The following is a 27,838-nucleotide window of genomic DNA, read 5'->3' as shown; positions in this document are numbered from 1 at the left end:
TCGCCGTCAACAGCGAGTACCGCAAGGTAGACCCGGACGTCCTCTCCGGGAATTCGGTCCGGAAGCGTATACAGAGACGTAATAGCAGGCGTGCGCGCGGGTCGGCGCCGTGAAAAGTCGAGAAATGAAAAAGGTGAAAAACCACTACCCGGGCGCGAATAGAGTACCTCGTCCGAAGGGGGGAACCGTTGGAATTTTCCACGGGAAGCCTCTGGAACGTTCGCAAACAGAAAAAATTGTTATTGCGTTGCGGCGAGCATTCAGAAAAGAGAAAGCGGCATTCCAAAGGAGAAATCGGCCGTGACGCGGTAGTGGGGGTAGCGGCCGAAAGTGGGGAGCCACTGCGAGACACGGCGCTCGAGGCAGTCTCTCGGGGATCGTTGGAGAAACAACACGTAATACGCAGATACTCTCGCCGTCGCGCTAAGTCCCGCGGACGTTATCGAGTGCGCAATAAATAGTTTTTCGACATCCTAAACAACCGGGAACGCCCGCGAAACGCGTTAACTTTCGTTAATACTATAGCGAATGGCATTGCATTGCCAAAGATAATTGTCCGCCGTTAGGCGAACGGGCGCGTGTGCCCAGCGTTACTTGTGACCAACAAATTGTGCAATTTGGATACTGTGAACATCCACCTGTGTGAAAACTTATGAATAAACAATTATTTGTAAAATATATACGGAGATCACGTTTACTTACCTTCTACTTACCCGATCAAGCGGATGCCCGCCATCTTGAACAGGCGTTGATCCGGATCCAAGGTCATCGTCGGTGATGCATCAGTGGGAGACGGAGAGGAGCCATTCGCAGCCAGAAACCTAAAAAAGTGCAGTTGTTAATTAGTTAATTGGCCGCGATACGTATACTTACCCGAGGGGTGACGGTCGGCCATCTTGCTCATGCGCTGATCCTGGTCGGTGAATATCCATCCATGATCCACGGGGCAGTGCAGCAGATGATCCATCCGGTGCGGGAACCTGAAAAGGTTAATTAGTTTAGTGACTTATTGGGCCGCGATACGTATACTTACCCGAGGGGTGACAGTCGGCCATCTTGCTCATGCGCTGATCCTGGTCGGTGAATATCCATCCATGATCCACGGGGCAGTGCAGCAGATGATCCATCCGGTGCGGGAACCTGAAAAAATTAATTAATTAAGTGACTTATTGGGCCGATGCCCGATACTTACCTGGTAGGGCGGTGGCCGGCCATCTTCGTTCGGCGTTGATGTAGAGCGGCGATTGCTAGCGGTGATCCAAGGATTGATGCTGGAGATCGTCCATCCGTGGCGGAAACCTGAAAGAAAGAAGGATAATTAGTTCGGTGACGCATTGTATTGGTGCAGGAATTGTCAATTCGATGAAACATACGTGCTTACCTTCTCGGTTATTCGAGGCTAAACCGAGTGGCGACCGTTGAATCTAGGACATTCATTAGAATTAGAGGCCCCTGTAGTCCCGTCCGGCTACAACCTAACCTGAAATCGCCGTGAGCCGAAGTCGTGCGCCCGGCGCGCCACAGTGACGAGACTGACGGATAAACCCCGGGTGCTTACTGACGGATAAGCCCCAAGCACAAGTTTCAGGTTTGATCGCCCACGAAATATTAGACATCAACGATAATGAAAAAACTACACTGGATTCGTGTTCAGCATGCATTACTCTTTATAATCACGTACTTTGAGATTTGGAGAGCAAATATTATTGCAGATATTACAAAATTTTCACACGCAGAAAATTTCACTTTCACCTTCCGAAAACACGTTTGCCCTCGTAAAAATCATAACACGGCAGATAACCTGCCGAAACACCGTTGGTCACATGGGTACCATAAGCAGCGTTTACAATGGCCTAGTTTACACCGTGCGTTTAGGCCGCGACCTATACCTTATATTCAACCCAAACACGATAGGTCGCGACGATGTAAACAGTTGCGACCTCGCTTGGGTCAGGTCTCTTTTTCGCGTGCCCTGACCTAAATTAGTCGTAGACCTAAAGTAGGACGTAACGCGTGTAAACGCAGGTGACCTAAAGATCGCCTAAAGTGCAGAGAGTGTACCAATAGATTCTGGTAGATGGCTCTGCGTTTATAAGTTTTTGTGCGGTATGCGAACATACCGTTCGAAAAGAAGATCGTAAATCTGAAGAATCTCGAGCAATATACTCCAGAATACGAGCAGATTAATCCATTTAAGAAAATCCCCGTTATTGAGCACGACAGCTTCAAACTTGCTAAAAGGTATCGCTTTCTCAGCAAAATAATATACATATAAATAATACTTTCACTTTATCGTTTTGACCGCCTTTGGTTATTTTAGTGTAGGAATCACGCGATACGTGTGCCGAGAATTTAAGGTGGACGATCACTGGTATCCGTCCGATTCGAAGAAACAAGGTTGACGAATACCTCGAGTGGCAATATCTCAACACGAGACTTCATTGCGCAGCGTATTTTTGCTACCAGACGGCCGACTGCGAATTTCTCGATGGAGAAAAACTCATGTATTAGTCAGAGTACAATTGGGAAACGCAATAACGAAATGGGAAATGATTCCGAAGAAAGCTTGGATGCACTTTGCAAAGATGTAGAAAACACAGAACGTACAGTGAATATCAAAAGAAAGAAAGGACTGAATTGGTCGGAAAAAGAAACAAATTACTTCATTCAATTGTGCATTGACAAACGAATTTTAAAGTTGATGGACGGGAAAAAATATAAACATATCGATGTTTATAAATCTTTGGAGTCAGACATGAAACAAGCTGGTTTTGTCAAAAGTGGCATACAAATGAGATTGAAAATGAAGCATTTAAAAGAAATGTACTACAAGTGCAAAAGAAATAATTCAATCAGTGGGCATGATCGTATGTCGTTTCAATATTTCGAAGCAATGGATGAATTGCTTGGTGGTCGGCCATCGGTTCAAGCAGTTGATGGTGTTGGTATCGAATCTTCAAGTGCCTCAGAAACTCAGGAAATTGAAATTTTAGGTATATATATATATATAAAAGCATATTTTTTCCCTTTCAACTACTTCATTTATATTTCATACAAATAATATAGATTTATATTTCAGAAGGAACGGACAGTGATGCCGAATTTCTTGCAAAAGACGTTATTGTGGAAATGGTAGATGATGCACCACTTGCTAGCTCAGATAAGAATAGAAAGGGAGGTAAAAAAACTGGAGGTCAGTATTACAGATATTTATGGAGTTGTCTAGGAAAAAATAGTTAATTATTTACACTTAATATTAGCAGAAATCACGCAGTACTTTGTTTTCTTTTATGCAGGACGGTTATCGAATATACAGAGGGGAGAACAATTCAGTGAAACGTTTGTCAAAAAACAAGCTGAGATGTTTCGTGACATTTTTACAACACAAAATCAATTGCTGAATAAATCTTTGCAAGAACAAATGGAAGAACAGAGGAAATGGGAGGCTGAGATCATGAAAAAAGAACATGATCATCAAATGCAACAGATGGGCATGCTTATGGATGGATTTCTAAAAGGATTGCAAACGATCCAGCAGCAACAACAGTATCAACCATCATTTTATCCGACAGTTCAATCCTCCGTATATTCTTCGCTGACACCACCACCTACTTTTGTGCGCAATCCTTCACCATCATCAATGTCTGCTTTAACATGCAGTTCAAGCTCGTCGATGTCACCGCAAACATTGAAAACTTTTGTGCCACCAGCTTCACCCTCTCCGTCTGCTACATCAGACTATACTATATTACTGCCTCTCTCTTCATTGGAAATTCCATTATGTCCATCTAATCATGAATTACAGGTATCATCACCTATTCCACAAAACAGGTATTTTGTTCAACCCTCATATCCTTCGCAAACATCGCCTGCTACTGACAAACTAACTAAATAAGTTTGCAGTAATATATGCAAGACATATAAGTTTTCATTAGTCGTTTACACCTATATTAATCGTTTAAAATTACAGTAGTCGTTTAAGTTTACATTAATCGTTTAAGTCACATATTTTAATGTTCTGTATGTCGCTACAAGTGTTTTATATACAGTAATAATAGCGCAAACGGATTATTAAAATAAGGGGACTTTGCAAAGTTAAGAACAAGAAAAACTGTGATGAATATCATGCTCAATATGCAACTATCTAACGTTGGAATGTAAGACATAAGTTTTCATTAGTCGTTTACGTTTTTATTCATCGTTTAAAATTACAGTAGTCGTTTAAGTTTACATTGATCGTTTAAGTCACATATTTTAATGTTCTGTATGTCGCTACAAGTGTTTTATATACAGTAATAATAGCGCAAACGGATTATTAAAATAAGGGGACTTTGCAAAGTTAAGAACAAGAAAAACTGTGATGAATATCATGCTCAATATGCAACTATCTAACGTTGGAATGTAAGACATAAGTTTTCATTAGTCGTTTACGTTTTTATTCATCGTTTAAAATTACAGTAGTCGTTTAAGTTTACATTAATCGTTTAAGTCACATATTTTAATGTTCTGTATGTCGCTACAAGTGTTTTATATACAGTAATAATAGCGCAAACGGATTATTAAAATAAGGGGACTTTGCAAAGTTAAGACACAAGAAAAACTGTGATGAATATCATGCTCAATATGCAACTATCTAACGGGCGAATGTAAGACATAAGTTTTCATTAGTCGTTTACCAAAGATTTTGTATACCTATATGCAATACCTATATGCTACAAATAAAATATTTTAAAAATAAACGATATTATTACTATTACTTTTTTTTGTTGAGAATAACATAATGATAAATGTACTATATCTAATTTTATTAAAATTATAAGATAGACTTACTAAATAATGTATTCCTAATATAATATTTTTATTCTTATAAAATAATAGCTATCTCAGCATACTGTGGCGTAAAGGAAAATTTTGCGATAAATAAGTTGTTAAATGCTGACGAATGTCTGAACCCAAAATATTGTTGCGTTCACGGTTAACCACATGTCCTGGTTGTGGAAACAGTATTTCTGCATCAGCCACATGTTCAAGCCATTGCTGCACGAAGTGTTCATTTGTGTATTCTAAGAAGTTCTGTAGAATGCAGCACGCGCTGGTTATATTGGGAACAAATGTATGTGATACGTCTAGTCTCTTCAGAAGAATTCTCCAGCGTCCTTTCAATCTGCCAAAAGCCTTTTCTACAGCAACTCTAGCTGAATTTAAGTAAACATTAAAAGAATCTTGTTCGGGAGTCACTGAACCAGGGTAGCCTTTTATTATCCATGGTAACAGCGGATACGCTGGATCTCCAATGATCAAATATGGCACTTCCATATCATCAATATTTTTGCTTGACTGCAAGAATTATTATTAATAAAGAAATTGCAACATATTCCTTACAATTGTTCAACATAAAATAAATCTATTCGTATTTTCATACCTGCGGAATTAGTGTATGTACATTTTTATACAAATTAGAGTCTTTGAACACAGCAGCGTCGTGTGTATTCCCTGGATGTCGGATGCAAATATCTCTAAATCTATAAATGTAAAATATGAATAACTAATGATTTATAAACATGATTACATAAAAATAGTATGTATTGCTTGCATACCTGCATTTGTCATCAACAACTGCTTGGAGATTGTATGAAGGCCAGCCCTTTTGATTTACATAATCTCTATAGCCGTCAGCAGGAGCCAGAATCGGTATGTGCGATCCGTCAATGCAACCAATAATTTGGGGTATGTGACATCTGTTTTCAAAATTATTTGCTATTTCAACAGCTTCGAATTCGTTCGGCATGTGTAAGTAATCTGTCATCATCACGTTATTGATGGCATTCACAACTTTATATAAACATTTCTTCACCATAGATTTGTGGATATCAAAAATATTACCGACTACTCGATACTCTGCACAACTAGCCAATTTGTATAAAGCAACAGCCACTTGTTTTTGCACCGAGAGTGGTTCTCTGGACTTTAAAAAAATAGATTTCGGTTGTAATTCTTTTTTAAGAATATCACATAATTTATTAAATGTATGGTGGCGCATTCTAAAACTTTCAAGCCACTGTGCATCATCATATGTATTCAAAACGATGTCATCCCAAAAGTGATAACTTCTACGTTTCATCCAAAGACGTCTATTCGAGACAAAGCAGAATTCCGCAAGATTCATAGGTGGTAGCAACATTTGATGTTGTACATTCATAATCAGATTCCGGGATCTTTTAATTTGTAAATAAATTATTTTCCATACTTGCTGTCTTCTGTGTATAATTTTCAATAACCTTGCAGTTCGTCGTTTATTATTTTCGATTACCATCATTTGTATCATACTTTTAAAAAGTTCTGTGTACTGTAACGCATTCATTGTGATGAAAATAAATCAAATATATTTCTTCAGCAAACACAGCAAACAGACACGATCGACGCTTGCTCTTCGTCTCTCCACGAGCACTGCTTATGAGACGGACGAGACTGGCTTTTTGATAACTTCGCTGGAAGTCGCGATCAAATCCAGGGTAATTTACAGTGAGGAGATATGCGCGAATAATCTGGAAAAATATATATGGTCAATTAATGGATCAATCGGAACGTTCGTCTGTCGGTTATTTGTTCGTGTGCATCAAAAACGGCAATCTGTCCTTGGTAAAAAGAATCTTGACTTACGACGGATCTAATCAGGTCAACGACGTTACGCTTTGCCATCCATTTGTGTACCTGTGCGTCCTGCGAGCGAAACAGTACAAACACTACAAACGATATTGGTTATGTATAAGTCCGTAAACCTTTCAATCTTGTTCAACAGATGGCATTCACATGAGGACTAAATTTTTACCTATATTCGACCCAAAAGTATCATAGGTCTACATGGTGTAAACGTTTTGTTTAGAAGCCTATTTTAGGTCAGGGTATAGGTCAGGTTGTGACCGGAACAACGAATGGAATTGTTAAAATTATTAAATATAGCCACTTACTACTTGGGCTGAATATACGGTCGCCACTGTATTTTAAGGATCTAATACAGAAACCTTGTGTTACTGCGTTGCCCCGTCCTTCCTTCTCGGCAATATGGCTGTCGATTCACGTTGCGGGCGCGTTCAAGGCCGTCGGCCACGCCCTTGTTAAGCAAACGTATTTACGAGGATAGGATATTCACTGGGGTCGCGTAATAAAGCTTTTTGTTTATTATAAACAAATAATAGTTTATTCTAATACTAGATTGTACAGCAATCTCTTCTAACGCACGTATTCGCTCGATCGCGTGTTGCTACGTCGAGTTTTTATCGAAACGCCGTTATTTCGGTTAAAGCGGATCTTAATGATCAATATAAGCGCAATAGGATATCCCGTATCACGCACCCACTGCTTCTAATTAATGTTCAATCACGCTACTGACGCTAGCGGATAACGGGATAAGACCGCCTTTGTTCGATTTGTATGACGAAACCGTGGTACGTGTTATCGTCTCGAAACTTCGCGACGGACTGTCCGGGAGGGACGGGTCGAGTTCTCCCACCTTAGACTCACGCATGCGCTGAGTCCTCATTTTAGGCGCGCAGCCTTCGCACTCGCGGAACGCACCTTTGGGTGTAGATGGTACGATTCCATCTGCACTTCGCTTGCCGAGTCGTTGTTGGGACTCGGCACCTTTTCGTGAGATGCTACACTAAAGTGCAACGGCGCGACTTGGCTTTCGCACCCGCGTGAACCAAACGCGTCGCTGCACGCAAACTTCGCGCAAGCGAACTCAAAGTCACTCGATTATTATCGAGTGACTCTCAACGTCACAAAAGACGAATCCAATGTAAACCAGGTAAGTATTAATTTCTCTTTTCTTTCAGGTACCCAGGATCGCTATGGAATCGTCTCATCTAATCACCGGAGTCGGTGTAATAAAGGTAAGTATCAAAAGGTAAGTATAACGCGGCTTAAAATTACCGCATGCATAATCGCATAATAATGAATTCTTAAATTGACAGGGAATAATGTTTAAATATCAAATTAATGAATATAATATTAAATTGGCTCAATGCCGTCTAAAAGTGTAGAAAGTACACAAAAGTGTAACTGAATATAATGAAAATCAATGCTGTTTGCAATGTTAAATAAATCTTTGCCTGGAACAACTCCATTTGGCTTGTTTCTCTTCCTCGAGAAGTAACTGTAAATAATATGTTAGAAATTCAATGAATTTAATGTATCTGCACTCAGAGTGCTAAAAGTGTATCAAAAGTGTAACGGCCGTCGTTGGCTCATCTCGCACGCTTATCCTAAGTCGTCGAGTGTAGAAAGTGTAAAAGTGTAGCACCTTTCGGTGACTCGGTCTCGCACGCTGAAATCTAACATGCAAGTGTAGAAAGTGTAATGGGTGTAATTAAAAGGTGTAGAGCCTTCGCTGGCTCGTCTCGCACGCTGAATCTAGAAACAGGTGTAGAAAGTGTCGAAAGTGTAATAAAAGGTGTAGAGCCTTCGCTGGCTCGTCTCGCACGCTGAATCTTAGAAACAGGTGTAGAAAGTGTCGAGAGTGTAATAAATAAGTGTAAATCTTCAAAATGCTTTAAAATGTTGCAAATGCTTGTAATTGATTAAATGTTGCCCCATGGGGTCGTTTCTGTAATAAAATCTTAATAAATCTTGAGTAAAATGAGAATCTAATTGTACTTGTGCACCTTGTGCATCTCGTCGGCTAAAGGCCTTAATATAATGGTTTAAACGTTGGAAATGTTATCTGAATTTTATAAAATTGTTAATTATATTGAAATGGAATTTCCTCCACTGACAGATTGTCTCTGTGTTCTCTCATCGGCTTGTGGCCTGTAAAGTGTAATTAATGCTGTAAAGTGTAGCGTGGTGTAAATGTTATTAACGCTTGTAAAATTAAATAAAAATTATGTTTAATCAGGAATATGTCCTGCTCGCTGTTGGTATAAAAAGTGTAGCTTAATTGTTATGTTTTAATAGGACCGTCACTAGCGGATCGGTCGTGGATCTATCTCCGCTCCTAATATTATTATATAAAGTGTGAATAGTATGAATGCTGTGATTACTATGTCAGGATCTGGAAAGTTAGTGAATAATGGATAAAATATGATGAAGAAGACCACGATGTACTCTTTAAACTTCATCTCAATGTGATTCTGGTAGCACTTTGTGCGAATATGTGAGTAATAATATGCAGATTACTGCAATTGCAAATAAAACGAATATAATTGATAAAACTACTATTTTGAATTTATCTGAGTCCATTTCACTGTTAATGTTATGTATTTCGCGTATCCGTCGGGTTGATCTAGGATTGGAGGAATCTTGATGGGTAAGTATTCTTTTTATGTGTGTTTCTTTTTATTAATAATGTTTTGTATTTCGTGGTGTTAATGTTGTTTGTGTTGCTCTTATGGCGTAATCTTAATCCTATTCAAAATGTTAAAAACATAAAATATATTAAAAAATGTACCTTTGTGGTACTCGTTGCTCTCGAAGCTCGTGTAAAATAACTTTATCTTTTCGTTTAAATGTTTATACATATGTGCCCTATAGGCTCGCGTACTCCTTCTCGGAATCGGCTGCACTCGGCTGCTGCACCTTCTCCGTCTCGACCGTCATGGGCTGGTCCTCGTCCGGCCCGGTCTGTCCAGCGGGCTGAACGCCCACCTCCAACAACCGGCGCACCTCCTCGTCGGGGTCGCACTGTGAATTGTCAGGGTTTGCCTGACTGTATACCTCGCATAAGCCACTGTCCTCCTCGTTTTCAGTCTGGCTCTGCTGTTCGGGCGCCGATTTGCTCGCACCCTGCTCCTTCTGCACTCTATGTATCTGCGGTTGTTCCCTGCTCATGGTGGAACTCGGCTCGCTGCTTCCACGACTCGCTCTGGAAACGGAGGGTTTATCCTTCGGTTCCAAGGTCGCGATCAGGTCGCACGGTGTAAACTAGGCCAATGTTAATAGCGAGTTCGCACAATATACAGGTTCCGAGATATTTGATTTGACGGTTCAACCCCGGCGACGGTTAGGCCCCGGTCTCCCCTATTTTATTAAAATTGAAAAAATAAATGTTAAAATTTTATTTTTCTCATTATTTTATTTGAATATATTTCTATACAAATATCTATATATTATTTATATATATATATTTTTCTTTTATATGTAATATATTTATCTTTATATATTTGTCACGTGTCACCTTTTACTCTCCGAAATCCCATGTAGATAAACCCGAAAATGTAGACCTTACGTAAATGAACAAGAGCTGGACAGAATATCCCATGTAAAATATCTTTATGGGAGATTTTTTTCCTCATCGTTCTTTTGGTTCTCATTGTTCTCATCACTATTCTCGCAGTTTTCAGAGTTATCATTGTTGTCATCTGAATGAGCCTCGTTATTGTTGCCGGTGTGTCTGTTAATGTTAAATATATCTCTATAATTATCGTTATTCTCGAAATCAAAGTGTTCAGAGTACTCAAAATGATCAGAATTATTAGAAAATTCAGAATGGTGAGGAAGTTCAGAATGATGAAAAAGTTAAGAATAATGAGAAAGTTCAGATTCTTTTTGATTATGAAGAAAATCTGGTATTACGGAACTTTGGCTTTTAACAGAAGCATGTGCTTGCTGAATATGCGATTGATCGAATTCAATTAAAGAATCTGTTGAATTGAGTTCTTCTACAACTTCAACATTCACTTTCTGCCTTTTAACTTTCTTGGAAAACTTATGAAACGGTGTTTTTTGGCATGTTCTAAAATAAACTGCAAATAAATTTAAATGTTATGTTTACATAAAATACATAGATTTCAAAATATATACTATTTTTACTCTTTAAAATCATTTATTTTTTCAGATTTTCTACTGCACAATCACTATAACAAATGTGTTAATGGAAAAAAATATAACTAAAAAAAAAACTAACAGTACAAAATTAACTATAGGAAGGAAGGCTGGCTGATTTTCGAGTTATAAAAAGGTCATCAACTTAAATTTAAAAACAAAATCTCGTTTAATTAAACAAATTTTAAATACAATTAACGTTTTACGTTTCGACTTTATATACTTAGTCTTCTTCAGAAACCTGATACATAAGAGATAATACATAAAAAATAATTAAAAAATAAAAAGAAATAAAATTGCTACAGATAAAAAGGATAGAGAACAAAGCCGCATACTTTGGACTGACTTGCCAGAAATGTAGCTAAGATCTACACTATGACATAGTATAGACCTTAGCCACAACTAATGTATATACGAGTTGTCAAAAATAGAATGAAATAAGTCAAGTAATAAAATTGTTACTATTATCTATACTGTTGTTATTATTATCAAACGATATTATTTATTATTTGACAGTGTAAAATTGTAATGCATATATTAAAATTACATTAGGGCTAGAATATAAACCAGAGCCACAAGAATGAGAGCAATTCCAAGATCTCAAGACGAGAATTAACCAGATCTTACAGGACGGAATTAAAGAGCCTGGATTACTGATTGAAATCAAAGTAAGAAAAGAAAAGAAAAGAAAAGAGAGGGGGCCTCTGCATTTGTCTACGAGATCAATTCTAAGGCTAAAATATAAACCAGAGCCACAAGAATGAGAGCAATTCCAAGATCTCAAGACGAGAATTAACCTTGCAGTGCCCCTTGTACTACTACGATCAATGTCGATCTTCCAATATGGCGTCCCAAATGAGAATATCGGAAGGGCCCTGCTCGCTGGACCGGACTCCTCGCCTCAATCCTCCCTCTCGGACGCGAGCTGCCGCAGCTCTCCTTTTCCTGGCGGTGAGCTCTCCTTGGGAAGTCGAATCTCGCTCGGTTGATCTCCAGAATACATGCCGCTTAGCTCAATCAGTTACGAAAGAGGGAAAACGTACTCGTCTCGTCCGAAGAAACGCAGCAAGAGCGGCCATGACACTGAACGAGAGCGAGGAAGGAGGTGGAGGCGCTTTGAAAGTGGCGACTCACGCGTCGCGCCATCTGAATGAAACGATCGGGCGTTTGCAAAACGCGAAGGAATTCGAGCGCAATATCTGAACACACACATACATATATAATATATGTATCAGCTTTATATAGATACGTGACGCGGAAATTGGCCACGAAACGGCATTTATAGAGCAAAACAACAACAGAAAAATAATAAAACATCTCTTATAATGAAATAATTAATATAAAATAATATTTGAAGTAAATATTAAATTAATATTAAATAAATGTTAAGTAAATGTTTCTTTAAATCATTATTGCAAATAAATAATTAATGTAAAATAAATATTACATTACTGTCTGTGCACTCCACGATAGTATTTCGTTTCGCAAAGCGCGGTTGGCTGGTACAGCCTTGTAGGAAGGACTCGGCAGTCAAGGTATTAGTATAGGAACGACTAATCAAAGAGGCGGTATTGGTGGTATCGAAAATTTAATGTTACTGTGACGATGTCACGGTGAGTTTTGAGGCGAGCGGTATTCACAATAAGTGTCTAGCCGGTAATTACGAGCGCGCAAGGAGAGGGAGGGTAACAGATAGCTTTCGCGGGAATACGTCGGGTTTCGACAAGGTCTCGCCGATAAACACGCGTAATGAAAGCACGGCGAGCAATACAGAAAAACGCTCGAAACCAACGGATGGGACGTGAGAGTTCTCGCGATTCCTGAACATACCGCCCGCCTCGAATGTTTACATTTGAAACGAGAATTCTATGAGTACAGTGAGAGCTTAAATCTAAATACATAATTTAATGTGTTAATACAATGAAATTAAATCTACATTTGCGCTTTATACATATTTACATATCGGTTTGGTGACCGAACGATGGATCGCATCACGGCCGCGAACCGCCCGCCTTGACCGCTTCCTTTTCGGTTTCGACATTGATATCGATCGGCAAGAAACACAGCTAGTAGGTAAGCTAGGCGGGTTCTAAATGAAATGTGGGCGAGGGGGGGGTGAGGGGCGGGGGTATACCGCGGGGGGGGGGGGTACCGCGTTTTCGGGCGCCGCGGGCGGGGGAGGGGAAACCGCGTTTTCGGGCGCCGCGGGCGGGGGAGGGGGGAACCGCGTTTTCGGGCGCCGCGAGGAGGGGGAGGGGGGGGGAACCGCGTTGTTTGCCGCGCCGCGGGCGGGGGAGGGGGGAACCGCGTTTTCGGGCGCCGCGGGCGGGGGAGGGGGAACCGCATTTTCGGGCGCCGCGGGCGGGGGAGGGGGGAACCGCGTTTTCGGGCGCCGCGGGAGAGGGGTCCGCGGGGTGAGGGGACCCGCGTTCGCGTTTTCGGGCGCCGCGGGAGAGGGGTCCGCGGGGTGAGGGGACCCTCGTTCGCCTTTTCGCCGCGCCGCGGGGAGGGGCGACAGCGTTTTCGCCGCGCCGCGGAGTCCGCGTGCAACGGCCGCGTCGGTCCGCGTGACGTCACACGGCACGCTCCCGCTCGCGTTATCTCCCCCTCGTAGATGTTCTCTCGCGCCCCCGTCCCCCGTTCGCGCGCGTCTTCACGGTCGCGCGCGATCCCTCTCCCCCGTTCGCGGTCTCGTTCAGAAATTATGCGAAAACTACAAATAGAAAATTTGCTTACCACCGCTTGATTTCAACCTGAAACCCCTGGCTCTTGAGTCAGACACCTTCGGCAATTTGCAACACAACAATGATTTTATACAAAATATTTAGAGTTTTGAACACAGATAAGTTAGAAAAAAGCAACACATGAAAGAAGCTGTAAGCATAAACTGCAGTTTTATTGATATGCAATACAGACAGCCTTCGAACACCATGTCTTTGCCACGTAGCACTATCAATCACAAACAGTGCAAATTGAACAGAGATTACACGGCATTATTTGATGTAGTGGACCTCCACACGACGCACAGAATAAATAATCGATCAGTATATAGGCACGGGTGTCATGTTTTCGCTCAGCGTACAACATTGAGAATAATCCTCGTAATCTCACAGTACACGATGCACAAAATTTTACATTACCAGAAGTATAATAAAAGTATGTGCAACACATCTTTTTCAATTCATCTAAGGTATTCACTTCAGCCTGGTTTAATACTCGGAAAATTACTTCCGAAACATCCTCAAACCTTTCACTGTCGTAACACGAATCGTTTGACAAAATTGCATCAACATCATCAATTTCTTGTTTATGTTTATGTTCATGTTCCTGTTCATTTACCTCAATGTCCATTTCTTCTTCTTCTTGTTCATTCACTCCAACTTCCATTCTTTCTTCTCCTTCAAACTGCAATTCTTCGAAATCCATTTTATATACACTCTGTTCCACTCACGCGCTAAAATATAAACTTTGGAAAATATCCGAAGGTTCTTTTCCAATTAAATTCGGTGTTGAGAAACTCCCGGTTCGATCGGAGATCGGCGATTCCCAATTCGCGACGGATCAAATATCGCGCTACGTCGACGTCCGACAAGTACAATCTGCTACAATTTCTCATCCGCGGTTCGCTGATTTTCACTATTTTGAATTTACTATTGAGCACCGGTTTGCACAATTTTATGTACTCGTCGCTCATGTCATGTGTTGTACTCGCGACTTTCGGTCCACGACTACTGAGCGTACCCTCAAATTCATCCTTCTCACTATTGTCACATCGTTTGTCTAACATATCTAATTTCACAATGATCTCAGCATCCGTACGGATGCGCCTTGCGAAAAATCTACGATGTACAGTTTTGCACGTGTGCAATGAAGTCACCGCGAGACACGTATGTTCATGAAAACGATATCGCAACATTAACTTTCAATGGTTTAATCTGTATAACTGCTATTGAACCGCTATCAAACTTCTTTAAAACATCTTTAAAAACAACTTTAAAAACAGCTATCAAACAACTTTAAAAACAGCTAAAAAACAACTAAAAACAACTAAAAACAACTAAAAACATCTTTAGAAACAACTAAAAACAACTAAAAACAACAAAAAACATCTTTAAAAACAACTAAAAACAACTATCAAACAACTAAAAACAACTAAAAACAACTAAAAACATCTTTAGAAACAACTAAAAACAACTAAAAACAACAAAAAACATCTTTAAAAACAACTAAAAACAACTATCAAACAACTAAAAACAGCTTTTGAACAGCTAAAACAGCTTTTGAATAGCTTTTAAACAACTAAAACATCTATATTATATTACAAACTATGTGGGAAAAGGAAATAAAACATTTTATATATACATATATAGTTTATTTAAAAAAAAAATCATAATTTTTTCTGGTGTCGCGACCACCAGTTACATATTTTTAATACATTTTGTAATGCGCAATTCTTAACATGTTTTTCACATCTTATAGTATTAGTAACATCTAGATTATTTAAAGATTCGATATCTTCGTAATCGGCATCCAAAGTCTCAATGTTTAGATTTTTTCTAGCTTTATTCTCAAGTAAATCCACCAGCCATTCTCGTTTCTGGCATCCCTTGACGTACAAAAGAGTCGACGTCTCGTCACCCTCTCCAAGCACGGCCGATGTAATTAAATGTTTCGCCATGCTGTATGGCACGTTTCCATCCTCCCATCGTAGTCCATGGTGATTTGCAATCAACCAAGAAGCGCATGATTTGTCGGATTTCGTGAGGAGACTCCATGGCATGGGACATGTAAAAATGTAATGTGCCAAAACGGTCCCGTTTCTCAGAACCGCCACCTCCTTTACGACAAATTTCATCCCGACGGTGAAGCCTTGCAGATCGACAAACGTTGGTACGATCATGACGAAACGACGGAGCAATCTGTATCTTATCGCGGTACATCAGTGCTTCTTATATCGCAATACCCGCTGATATTGCAATTTACATGATTTTGCGCACTACGTTCGACAATGGACAGTATTCGATTACACGATCATGCAAGATGAGGCAATAGGCGGTAGTATTTGCCGGTACATTCTCTTTGCAGTCAAATTCTATTCGCACATCCACGGTGGCGCTCTTGACAGATTCGTTTTGTCGCGAGCAATCGATGACAACAAAAGGTCCTTCCATCAGGAATGTATACAAGCTGCAAAGCGTATCACTGGAATCGTATCCGTAATAAGCTTTACGAAAACGCGCATACATATCGAAAAGGACGGCGTATCGATTTTTGCCAAAATCCAGATTCAAGTCGTCGTACGGATAAAATTCAGAGTTTAGATAAAGTTTCACGTTGGTCAAGTTACAGTCATCGAATACGCTAACATTTTGAGACATGATATTCTTGCGCCCGGTCTGCAGCGCAAAGATAACGTATCGCGGCTTCTCCAGCTGAGTCGCCGTTTTGACGGCCCACGAATGCTTGGTCGTGCTCTGCAACATGGGGTACTCGTACAGATCCCACGAACGGAAACTAACACTAAGATATCGCCCGCTTTCCAAGGCCCGTAGCATGGATAGCTTATTGATCTCGTTTAATGTGACGTGAGGCATTCGCCACTGTACTTTAAACAGTTCAATTTCCGGCTCCGTCGCCGGATTTCTCACAATGCAATTGTTGTCGTATGCGCGCTCGTATCAAAATTAATTCGTGACGAGCGTTAACAACCACGCGTTTGTAATCCTCGCAAAAGCCCAGCAACCTCTTGAGCGGTACGCAAAAGTTGAAGTATCCTTCCGGTATGCTCGATGAAACGTCCCATCCAGCATTCCGCATGAGTTGAGAATCATTATACGATAGCGATACATAGTTCTTGATGGTACTGGTTATTCCAACATTTCTGTTGCGATCAATCTCCACACCGTTGAGCTCGTATCGAATCTCATCGAACATGAACGCTGCACAATTATTTGCAAGCGTTGCCTGAGACTCGTCATTCCCTTTCTTTATCATCAATCTTCCTTCAACGTAGAGAAAGCTTTCGCACGGCAACGTGTATAAATCCTGCTGTTGTATGGGTATTCTTATCTCATCGTTATGTCCAAACGTTGTGTTGGCGTACGGATTGTACGTGTGTGTCTCAATCTTGACGACGCTGTCGTCAAAGATCGTTTCACCTCCAATGTTTAAGATATTAGCCATTTCGTACGACGAAACCCAATGATTTCAGAAATTCAACGTTCGACGCAGTGAGTTTCTTCTTTGGCGATCGGATTGTCTCTCTAATTTTGTTTCTCGTCTGTTGCACCTGCTCAGCTTCGTTCAGTACGAGCATCTCACGTTATCGCTGTCGTCTTCGTACATGCAGTACGGTGATCTCCTCTCCACGAAAATCAATCAATCGGCCGTCCTGATCCACGACGCGAAGCGTCAAGTCCGAAATGCTCCGTACGATGATCGGAAGGTAAATGATCTGTGCCGGCGTTTCCGATATCTTATATCCTGGAGGCACACTCGGTGAAAACTCGTGTATCGTGTGCACGTACTTGTCGTTGCTGTACGCACCCGCGGTCACGTTACACTCTATGCGAATGATGTTTACGTTGATGATATTTATCGGAACATCCGATTCGTGCCATTGTCGCGACTCCAGCACGCGATTCGCTGAAAATCCCAGCAGCGATCCAATGTTGTTCGGTTTGGTGAAATTTATCCGATAAGCGCACTTGATCTCGCTCTTCATCGTATTGTTATTAGCCCGAATAATCAATGGGTGCGGTTCATCTTCGTTTATCGAGACATTATTGGATTGATCCCATAAAAGAGCGCGTTTCAGATACATGTCTATATCACGCAGTTCGTACGATCCTTCGGGAATGGTAATCTCCTTGTCGTCGTCATAGTAGAATTTATTGTTTGACGAATTTACATTCGGTATCGTGTGATAGGTTTCAAAATCTGTCAGACCGAGCTCGTAATCGCCATCGCTCAAATCCACGGCGGGAAAGTAGCTTACCGCGAGGATGCTGCTCTTGCCGGTGAGCGTAAATGTCAGTGACATGTTTGAATGAATACTGAGATTAAACAGCGTAACGCCGGTCTTTAAATTGATTGTCAGCCGACTGTAGAAAACGCAGACACAGTTGTCCACAATTGCTCTGATCGTATCGCTGATATGGCGTGCGATTGTACTCTATTACATTGTTCTTTAGATACTGCGCCAATTCTCTCGGTGGTCGAAGATTGCCAAAACTGTCGAAATATATGGCACGATCTCCCCTCTTCGCGTACGCCACCCAGTGAGTACCCGGTCCCTCAGTATTATCCAAATTCACGATACCGCTTTCGTTTCGACGTACACCGCCGATCGGTAACGAGTCGCGCATGAAAATACCTTTAAAATATGGAATGCGCATACGTTTTGCCAATTGTTGCAGTTTTATGTTGGTAGTTACGCCCTTGGGGATTTTTAGCGTCTCTTCGACGTTTTTTTTTTTCTCGAGACTCCCCGTCCGCGTTTGTATGGAGCGAGATAAAGTCCGTGACCTTCCATGGCGCGATTGTGACGTTGCATCTCTTCCAGCTGACGTCGCGCGGCTTTGTTATCGTTCACGGCCTTTGCGACTCCCGCCGCTCCGCCGACCAACGAACCGAGAACCCCTAATAACGGCAGGATCGGTAGGATACCACCGCGGTTCGCTATCGGAAGTATTCGCTTGTTCTTCTTCTTTTTCTTCGTTTTCAAACCCATACCGAGTTTCGTTTTAGCCTTCATGGCCGCCCAGACGGCTGTAGCTGCAGCTCTCTCTCCGAGAGTCGAATCGTTCGCGGTGACACGTTTTCGCGCTTTCGCGGCAAGTATATTGTCTGCCACGTGTCGTTCTGCGAGATCGCTGCTACGCGAGTAGGCTGGGAAGCTTATCCCACAAATAATCTATATGATTATAAAACTGCCGTAGTAGAATGACCTTTGGTATATACTTTAACTGCTCGACGGTTAAATCGTAAATATCGCTGTTATCCGACATGAGCAAAAACATTTTAAAGACTGAGCATCTCAGCTCTACGCGCCTCTATAAATAGGCCTGCTTTCTCGATACTGTTTTTCATTCGTTGTGGAGGGGAGGTAAAATGCGGTTTGTACGACAATCGCGGACGATCAAAGTGACAAACTTTGACGATAGGATACAGTTAACGAAAGAGGTACGCAAACATGGAGACATGCTACCGATTTCTATACGTGGTATCATCTGCGGTCCGTCGAATTGCGGCAAGACAAACGTCTTGATAAGCTTGCTGGAAAGTCCGCACGGTGTACGTTTCGAGAACGTGTATGTGTACTCGAAATCGTTGCAACAGTCGAAATACCGATATTTGGAGAATATACTAACACCGATAGAAGAAATCGGCTACTTTACGTTCTCGAATAACAGTGACGTCATTCCACCGAGCGATGCGCTCCCGAATTCTATTTTTATCTTTGATGACGTGGCATGCGACAAGCAGGATACGATAAGAGAATACTTTGCAATGGGCCGGCACGCCGACGTTGACTCCTTCTATCTTTGTCAGACGTATGCAAAGATACCGAAGCATCTTATACGCGACAACGCGAATTTATTGATTCTGTTTAAACAGGATGGTACCAATCTGAAACACATATTCAACGATCACGTAAACACAGATATGTCATACGATGATTTCAGCAAATTGTGTGATACATGTTGGCAACAAAAGTATGGATTCGTGGTGATAGACAAGGACAGCGCGATTTCGAATGGTCGATACAGAAAAGGATTTAACGACTTTGCGATACCGAAACGCGGTTAGTTGTTGTCGACGCGCCGATTGAACAACGTTATCGCAACATGGACAGCGGCGAGGAGATTAGAGAGCGCGAGAGAATAGCAAATCAAATTGCGAAAACGAGCGATTCGATTCGCAAAAAGTATCACGCCTTGAAAACGGGCAAAATGGAGAAAGATATCGCGTTGGAGAGACACTTTAAGCCCATCATCGAGCCTCTAAGGCAGATTGCCGAAAACACCGTTGGCAAAGAATCTGACGTGTCAAAGATTGAGAATGAAACGGCGTGGGAAGACGAAGAGCCAAAGTTCAAACGAAAACGACCAAACGCCTCGTTTAACGACTCTGTAATGGCTTCAACTCCGGTTACGTTGAAACGATCGATAAATGTGCCATCTAATTTGAGCGAAATAACCAAAATTTTACAACCGCATAAATCGAAACGATCGACAGGTCCATTGAATGAACCACCGATAACCTCTGCGCCTTCCGTGCGGCCCACAATACTCGAATCACTCGCAAACGAAGATGTTTTCGAAACCACGGATGACTCACTCGTGACGTCCGTTCGACAGCAGTTGCAAACATCTGAAGGTCGAGAAACGTTGCGAGATCACTTTGGTCTATTGGGTCAAAAGTACGTCGGGGCAGTTCTGAGCGGCGATCAAGAAAGCGGTATAGACACCGTATACGGCGTTTATTTCAGCAACGATGGAATGATGCTCGGTAATAAACGTTTTGACGTGAACAACGCGGACAACATAATTATCGACGGCATACGATACGCTGGCACACGCGGTCTTTACGAGTTGATCTTTAAGAAATTTCCCAATGACGATATCTACACGGTGGACGATATGCAAACATACAAGAGCATTCTGTTGACGACGAGTGCTCATAAGCGCAATTATGATGCTCACGCTCGAATAAATGGCAACAGGGGATACAAGTACACACAAATAATCGCACCGTTGATTTCGGGTAAAAAAGCTGGAAAAGGTATACCGCGTGCCATGACATTAAACGGCAACAAGATCGACCATATAATTGCATTGTCGATTTCGGGTAAAAAAGCTGGAAAAGGTATACCGCGTGCCATGACATTAAACGACAACAAGATCGACTATGTTCATTGGGACGATCCCAACGAGCTTGTAGATCGTCTCCGATTGCTCGAAGCTTCGCGCCTAGCGGGTCACACCGGTCACGATAACGAGATCCTGTCGATTATCGAGGAACTTCGCGAGGCTGGACTTATTATAAATTAAACCGCGCGTCGGCGAGTCGTTCAATCAACATCGAAATGCCGATCAACAAGTTTGGTATATCGCTCGGAAGAGGCGGTGTGGAACCGTACTATCAGTGGAGCGGATTAATCAGAAATTACGTGCGCGATAACGCTCTTTGCATGGTCGCCACCGACTTTGACGCGAAATCGCGCAAGATTCGACGGATAGCGCCGCCTGTAGATGATGGCGATGCCGCCAATAAACGTTACGTGCAGCAGAGCGTGCAAATTTTGAAAGATCAGCAGGATGAAATCGAGAGAAAGATGGTCGCATTCCAGAATAACGTGCAAATTACCCTAAACGAACTTCAAAAGATGATTCAAGATGTAATTGCGAATCATCGCGAATAGATAAGAACGTACATCTGATCTCTGCGTCAGTTGCGCGTCAGCGTCATGGCTAGTAAGAAGCAATCAACTGAGAAACGGAGGCTGGTGGAAGAACTACACGCTCCTGCGAGAAGAAATTTTTCGCGAAGACGCGTCATAGTGCGCGGATACGATGACCTGTGGCAGGCGGATGTGGTCGAGATGCGTCCATACACGCGATTCAACAGAGGCTACTACTACATACTCACCGTTATCGACGTGCTGAGCAAGCACGCATGGGCCGCTCAAGGCCAAGAGCGGAACCGAGGTTACTACGGCGATAGCGAAAATAATTCGAGACGGCGGAAGATGTCCGAAAAATCTGCAGACTGACAAGGGCAAAGAATTTTACAACGCAAACGTGCAGAAACTCTTGAAGAAACATAATATCAATCACTATTCGACCTATTCCGTAATGAAGGCATCGGTCGTCGAACGATTCAATCGCACGCTCAAGAACGATATGTGGAAAATGTTTACGCTCAACGGAAATTACAAATGGATCGACTCGCTGCCGGGTCTCGTATCGGATTACAACGCGCGAAAGCATCGAACTATCGGTATGCGACCCATCGATGTTACCCCCGCGATCGCCGACAAGCTCCTAACAACGGTGTACAGCCACGTAAAGATCGCTGCTCCGCGCGATTCAAAGTGGGCGACTCGGTACGCGTGAGTAAATTCAAGACAATCTTCGAGAAAGGATACACGCCAAATTGGACCACGGAGGTGTTTAGAATCGTCAAAGTGCAGAAAACTAATCCCGTGACGTATCTGTTGGAAGATTCCTGCGGAAAACCCGTCGCCGGCGGCTTCTACGAATACGAGTTACATTGCGTTGCCAATCCCGACGTGTATCTCGTTGAAAAAGTTTTGCGCAAAAGGGGGGATGAGGTTTATGTAAAGTGGTTAGGATTTGATAATTCACACAATTCATGGATACACAAGAATAATGTATTGTAAAAATTTATTACAATATAAAAACATATTATACATACAAATGAGTCATTTATTTACATAAATATCTAAATGTATTTACAATTGTATTTTACAGTGGTATTTTATAATGCCCCCATGGCAGCGTCTCGGTAGAACCGGGTATAATGTATCGTTTATCATCGTACGGACTTAGAGCTATTTTCGTTTCGGACACGGTGTATACCTCGTGCTGTTTAAATCTTATGCAGGTCTGCTGTCGCGTCATTTCAATTTCGTCGCGCAGACACCGCGTGTAATCGTCGAACGTTATCGACCTGGCTACGACGTTACTCTTAACACCTTTTTTCGTATCTTTCATACCGTCTACTCGCAAGGCGTACATCTTTGCTCTAAGCCCGACGAATTCGGTCATTATCGCACCGTTATTTTCGTCTTTCATTAAGCCCGGAACTTTTTTATTGGCGAGTGGGATACCGTACGCATTATCGACCGCGTAATCGCTTGTGTCAAATCTAATAATGTGGCGCTTCATGGTGTCATACACATCTTCGCACTCGATGTGATAAATGAGACTGTCAGTATCGGTGTACGTGACTTTACACTTGTCGCGATACAACGGTAACATGTACTCGTGATGAAATTCGTACAAACATGTCTTGGATATATCGAGGATGCACATACCCACGTAGATTGGTTTGTCGAACTTCACCTCGAGTTTTCGCATTTCTATTGCTACTAAATTCTCCGAAAAGACGCTTCGGCTATGAAAATTTGGTTTCGCGATCAATGCCTCCGCGCCGTATCTACCCTCCCAATGAGTCACGAGTCGCACGTCAACGTGATTGCGCACATTCTCCATGGTTTTGCCAAACACAGCATTGTTCATCAATTTGTATAAATTTTTCTCGAAATCATTCTTGGCCAATGTTCTAAATTTCGTATTAAGTTCTATATAATCGCGAAGCCATGGAGATTGCGCGAATTTCAATATGCGGTAAATCTTTGATATACGGAGACCGTGACGAGTACACTGCTGCAGGTTGCGATAATGTATTACATAACGTTTCTTATCGTATAATGTTGCGAGGAGCTTGTCCTGCCGCTTACCAGGTGGTTTATCACGCGTCGGACAGAATGGTAGGTCAGTGTGCGCGTCGTGAAGATGTTGCGGATATTCCAAGTCGACTTCGAGAATGTAGCCTATCGTGGAATCCACCGCAACATCCATAACATTAAAATCGGTTACGTCGTCGACCCATTGAAAATCTGCGTAAGGCAATGGTTGACACATTGCCCAGCCGTATAAGTTGTTTACGTCAAAATACATCAGATATGACGACGGTTTCGATGGATCGTACGACTGCATGTACTTGTTGTTGGCCAGCGCGTATCTGTTTGAACATTGACTCAAACCGCCGCGTATACCGCGTTCGATAAACATGACCATGTCAATGTCGGTGAGCAATTCGAAATTGATACGCGTATGCTTCAACATAGCGTCCCACGTAAAACCTGGTAGAGTATAATAATATGCCGGATCGAGTCCATAACTCGCGACGCAGCTATCGCGAAAATTTTCAAAGATATCGGCCAACAGCAAGACATCGGTTTTGAGATATAAATCGCTGTAGTCACCGAGCGTTCGAATGGAGAACCGCTGCCAGACGTTGACGGCGTGCGCGTAATCGCTCTCGGATACGGTGTCACCTGTCAATGAACTATAAAACGAGTCGCGCGGTGGTAAACACGAGTCCTCCAACTTTTCGACGCAGTCAATGTACTCATACGGAAATACGCCTTTTCGTGTCAGCAAATCAAAATTTTCTGCGGATATTTTACAAAATTCGCGTTGCAATATTCGCAGTTTATCCTTGCTTAGATAAGATGCCAATTTGTTGAGACTAGCGGTGAGAAACTTGTACGAATCGATAAATCGCAATTTGACGCAAGTTTTCTTATCTTTATCTTCGGTGCTTTTAACGTTTTTTGTAAATGAAATGTATTTCTCTTTTGTAATTGGGAGCAAGTCTACATGTCCTTCGTACGCTGTTGCTATTTCCGTTATAATAAAATGTGCGTCGTAGCCAGATAAATTATGAAAAACTATGGGAATGCAATGCGAATCTTTGTAGTTTAGATTACAGTTTGAGTGCGCGGGACCTCTGTACTGACCGGTCAGATGACAATGATCGCGTACTCGCACGTCGTCTGGCTCGAACGGTTTTTCGCACACGTGACAGTGCGTTGCGCTGTTAAACTTTTCCCACTCGTCTCGCGTGAAATTCGCCATGGGTATATTAGTGGACAAGATTGTCTTTACGTCGTGAGCTAAACGTCTTAGCTCCTCAGCGAACCACGCGACGCAATCCTTATCGCGACGAAACCGATACATTGATAGCGAGTCGTCGTACGAGCAGCGCACGTAGTACCCTATGCTAAACACGCGATGATGTTGATATGTGTACCTGGACGTTTCCGGATCCGCTTCCATCTTCTCCAGGGTACATTCAAGGTCGGCGTATACGATAAACGGAACTCGTTCCTTCCTGCCGTGATTTTTAAAGGCCAACCACTTGTCGTTATCGCTCGGTAACTTGATCGCGCAGTCGTTCATCTCCTGACAGTCGACGGTGTGGGCTTCCAATTTCTCGCTGGAGCTGAAGTAGTGCAAGCATCTGTAAATAAAGAATTTTTTTTAAATATATTTTTACGTAAAAATTATTTTTATTATTTATTAGGATGTATACTCACCGATCGCAAAAGTATTTTTTGTTCTTTTTCTTGCTCAATTGCGAGCTCACGAGGCGGGACAGGTTCTTGATCCATGCAAAATGTCCCACGTTGTCGTCGTGCATGTACAGCAGATTTACATGTCTGTTCATCTTTCGACCAGTAACCCGTATTGGCAAGATCGCAAGTTCCTTGTTTTTTTTCTCGATACCGTACACATTGATGGAGATGTCGTTGTGATCTTCAAACCGTTTAATTTGATCCAACGTCATTGGAAATTTAATGTTTGTAAGATTTAGCACTGACGTGTAATGAGGATACGACGATTGCAGATCTGCATTTCTTTGGGTTGGATGCAGAGCAGCCACCACTGACCATGCGAAACATGCATTGCCCATTGATCGCACGTTTATCACCGCTCTCTTCATTTTAATTTCTCGCGGTATTTCCACAAAACACCCCGCGTGCAATGGATTATATTTGTTTATGTTAACTGTCAAATTAAGTATACGCGACAACGCCCTTCCGCTATCACGTTCCTGGAATTCCTCCAGCGATGCTAGGGTAGGCTCGATGACGTGTCGCTTGTACCATTCACACAGATCGGACTCACGAAAGAGTTCATAGTTTCTCGTTGCGATACTTTTATTCGCGCGTTTGTCACTTGCAACAAATTCACCATTAAACATTGTGTTTATTTTTACATTGTCATGTCGTTGCATGACGTTCCGCACATGAATGAGTACAATGTCTCTCGCATCTTTGAGAAATTGATGAGGGTCGATGTGTTTGGAATTTATTACCACACCGGTCAGTATACGACTTTCAAAAGCCGTATCTATCTCGCGCCATCTGAGTCCTGTCTCACTCGCACTGTATCCTGCACCCACATGCACAAAACGTTGACGTACCGAGTCTTTCAGACCTTCGAGTCGTGCGATACAGGCGACCAACGCCTGTTTGAGACCGATTGATAATCGTGGCCGTTTAATTCGGCTTTGTTCTTCCAACGATTCGATAAACTCGTCGCATCGTTGCTCCCACGCGGCAAAGTCTTCCCTCGAATTTAAAAGGGTGGATTGGTCCAACAACTCTTGCTCCATGTTCCTCTTTCTGACACAATTTGTTGCACTCGCGACTTCCAGTCCTCGACTACTAAGCGTATCACCCAGATTCATCAATTTATATTCTACTAATGATGCATTGTTTGTTTTTTTATCATATCTAATTTTATCTCAGCATCCGTACATTTACGCCTTCCGAAAAATCTACGATTTGCAGTTTTGCACGTGTGCGATGAAATCATTGCGAGACACGTATGTTCATGAAACGATATCGCGCCATTGACTTTCGGTGATTTGATCTGTATCAATGCAGCAGCCGTACATCGGCGCTATTTGCAAAATTTGCAGTTTTGCACGTGTCCGATTAAATCATCGCGAGACATGTATGTTCTTGAAAACAATAACGCCCCATTGACTTATGTAAAATTGCAGAATTTGCAGTTTTGCACGTGTTCGATAAAATCATCGCGAGACACGTTGCGACATGTTCTTGAAAACAATATCGCGCAATTGACTTATGCGAAATTGCAAAATTTGCAGTTTTGCACGTGTTCGGTGAAATCATTGCGAGACACGTATGCTTTTGAAAATAAATCATATTTGATGCTATTGCCCGATGAGGTGATCTCATCACGAATGTTCTTGACAAAGATATCTCATTTAACATATATGTGGTGGTGGTCACCATGCAGCAGCAGCCGTACAATGGCGCTATTTGCAAGATTCGCATTTTTGTACGTATAAATAGTCTACGAGGATTCTAGAGCGCAGTCAAGAGTTTGATACGGTTCGAGTACGTCGCAAACAGCCTCCAGTTACGATGTACACTCATGGTGCGAACTACTACGTTCCGATTCAGGATGAAACGTGCGAGAAACAGCACAATGAGTAAGTACCGCTAATTTTCGTATATGCTTGTGCAAAAAAAAAACTTTTATAAACATAATTGTATTTTTTCAGTTTTGATAAACCCCGCTACACGCCTCGTATTTTGGGAAGGAGATTTGCCTTGACATCGACAGCGTATAAATTTTTGGATGTCGGAATCAACGCGGGACCTATGTCCTCTGTGGATATACATATTGGTGATAACCGAGGCAATCGGATAATTCTGCCTCATGCAACGTGGGTGACATTCATCGAAAAACGTGCAGATATTCAGCGACTCGTGCAGTCATCGGCGCCATCATCGCTAGCGTTTCGAGATCTGGAACTCGTTAAAATACGTGACGCAGATATTGTAAAGTTGACATCGTGCGACACCAGCCTGTACATGAAACCGTCAACCGTACTCTTCCTGTTCGAACTAGAACATTGCGTCGAAAATGTATATTTTCAACTATGTCAAAATGTTCACGGCGTAAGTGAAAAATTTAAACAATTTGTAACAATTTTACGTCAAAATTGTATTACCGATAAATGTAATGCAGTTAGAAGCTTGCATGAAGTTTATGATAAAAATTCGCTAATAGATTGCGAACTGTTGGCGTATGCTGCCGATACTATTGTGTATAATGCGCTACATGATAAATAAATGCATATAATATGGTTAAAAAAAATTTTAATTATTTTTCCTTTTCATTTACCGTTCATCTCATTCCCTATCATTAGAATTAAGCTGTCTTCGTTTATCGTTTACTTAAATGTAATATTAAAATTAAATATATATATTAAGATCTAAACTATTAAATATCGTCGGCGAAGAAAGATATGCGATCGTGGGCGAGAACGCGAACGGGGCCGGGAGCGAAAGAGACCGCGAACGGGGGAGAGGGATCGCGCGCGACCGTGGAGACGCGCGCGAACGGGGGACGGGGGCGCGAGAGAACATCTACGAGGG

At 42.0% G+C, this 27,838-nt stretch overlaps 2 protein-coding genes across 2 annotated transcripts; one reads left to right on the top strand and one right to left on the bottom strand.

Moving 5' to 3' along the window:
- Positions 1 to 4,878: 4,878 nt before the first annotated feature.
- On the bottom strand, positions 4,879 to 5,806 carry LOC139776772 (uncharacterized). Its single transcript, XM_071713679.1, has 3 exons — positions 5,598 to 5,806; positions 5,423 to 5,522; positions 4,879 to 5,337 (listed from the first exon to the last, which is right to left on the bottom strand). The coding sequence occupies exons 1-3, from the start codon at positions 5,804 to 5,806 to the stop codon at positions 4,879 to 4,881; spliced, it is 768 nt and encodes a 255-aa protein (XP_071569780.1).
- Positions 5,807 to 26,484: 20,678 nt separating this feature from the next.
- On the top strand, positions 26,485 to 27,619 carry LOC139776784 (uncharacterized). The gene is made up of 2 exons (XM_071713699.1): positions 26,485 to 26,886; positions 26,959 to 27,619. Exons 1-2 carry the CDS (start codon positions 26,819 to 26,821, stop codon positions 27,530 to 27,532), a joined length of 642 nt encoding a protein of 213 aa, XP_071569800.1. The 5' UTR covers positions 26,485 to 26,818; the 3' UTR covers positions 27,533 to 27,619.
- The last annotated feature ends 219 nt before the right edge of the window (positions 27,620 to 27,838 follow it).

The sequence above is a fragment of the Temnothorax nylanderi genome, unplaced genomic scaffold (genome assembly GCF_030848795.1).
Source record: "Temnothorax nylanderi isolate EJ_2023f unplaced genomic scaffold, tnyl_v1.0 TNYL_tig0128_pilon, whole genome shotgun sequence".
In the NCBI taxonomy this organism is placed as follows: Eukaryota; Metazoa; Arthropoda; class Insecta; order Hymenoptera; family Formicidae; genus Temnothorax; species Temnothorax nylanderi.
Note: the sequence above shows the minus strand (reverse complement) of the source record. Positions and strands in the feature narration are given on the sequence as shown.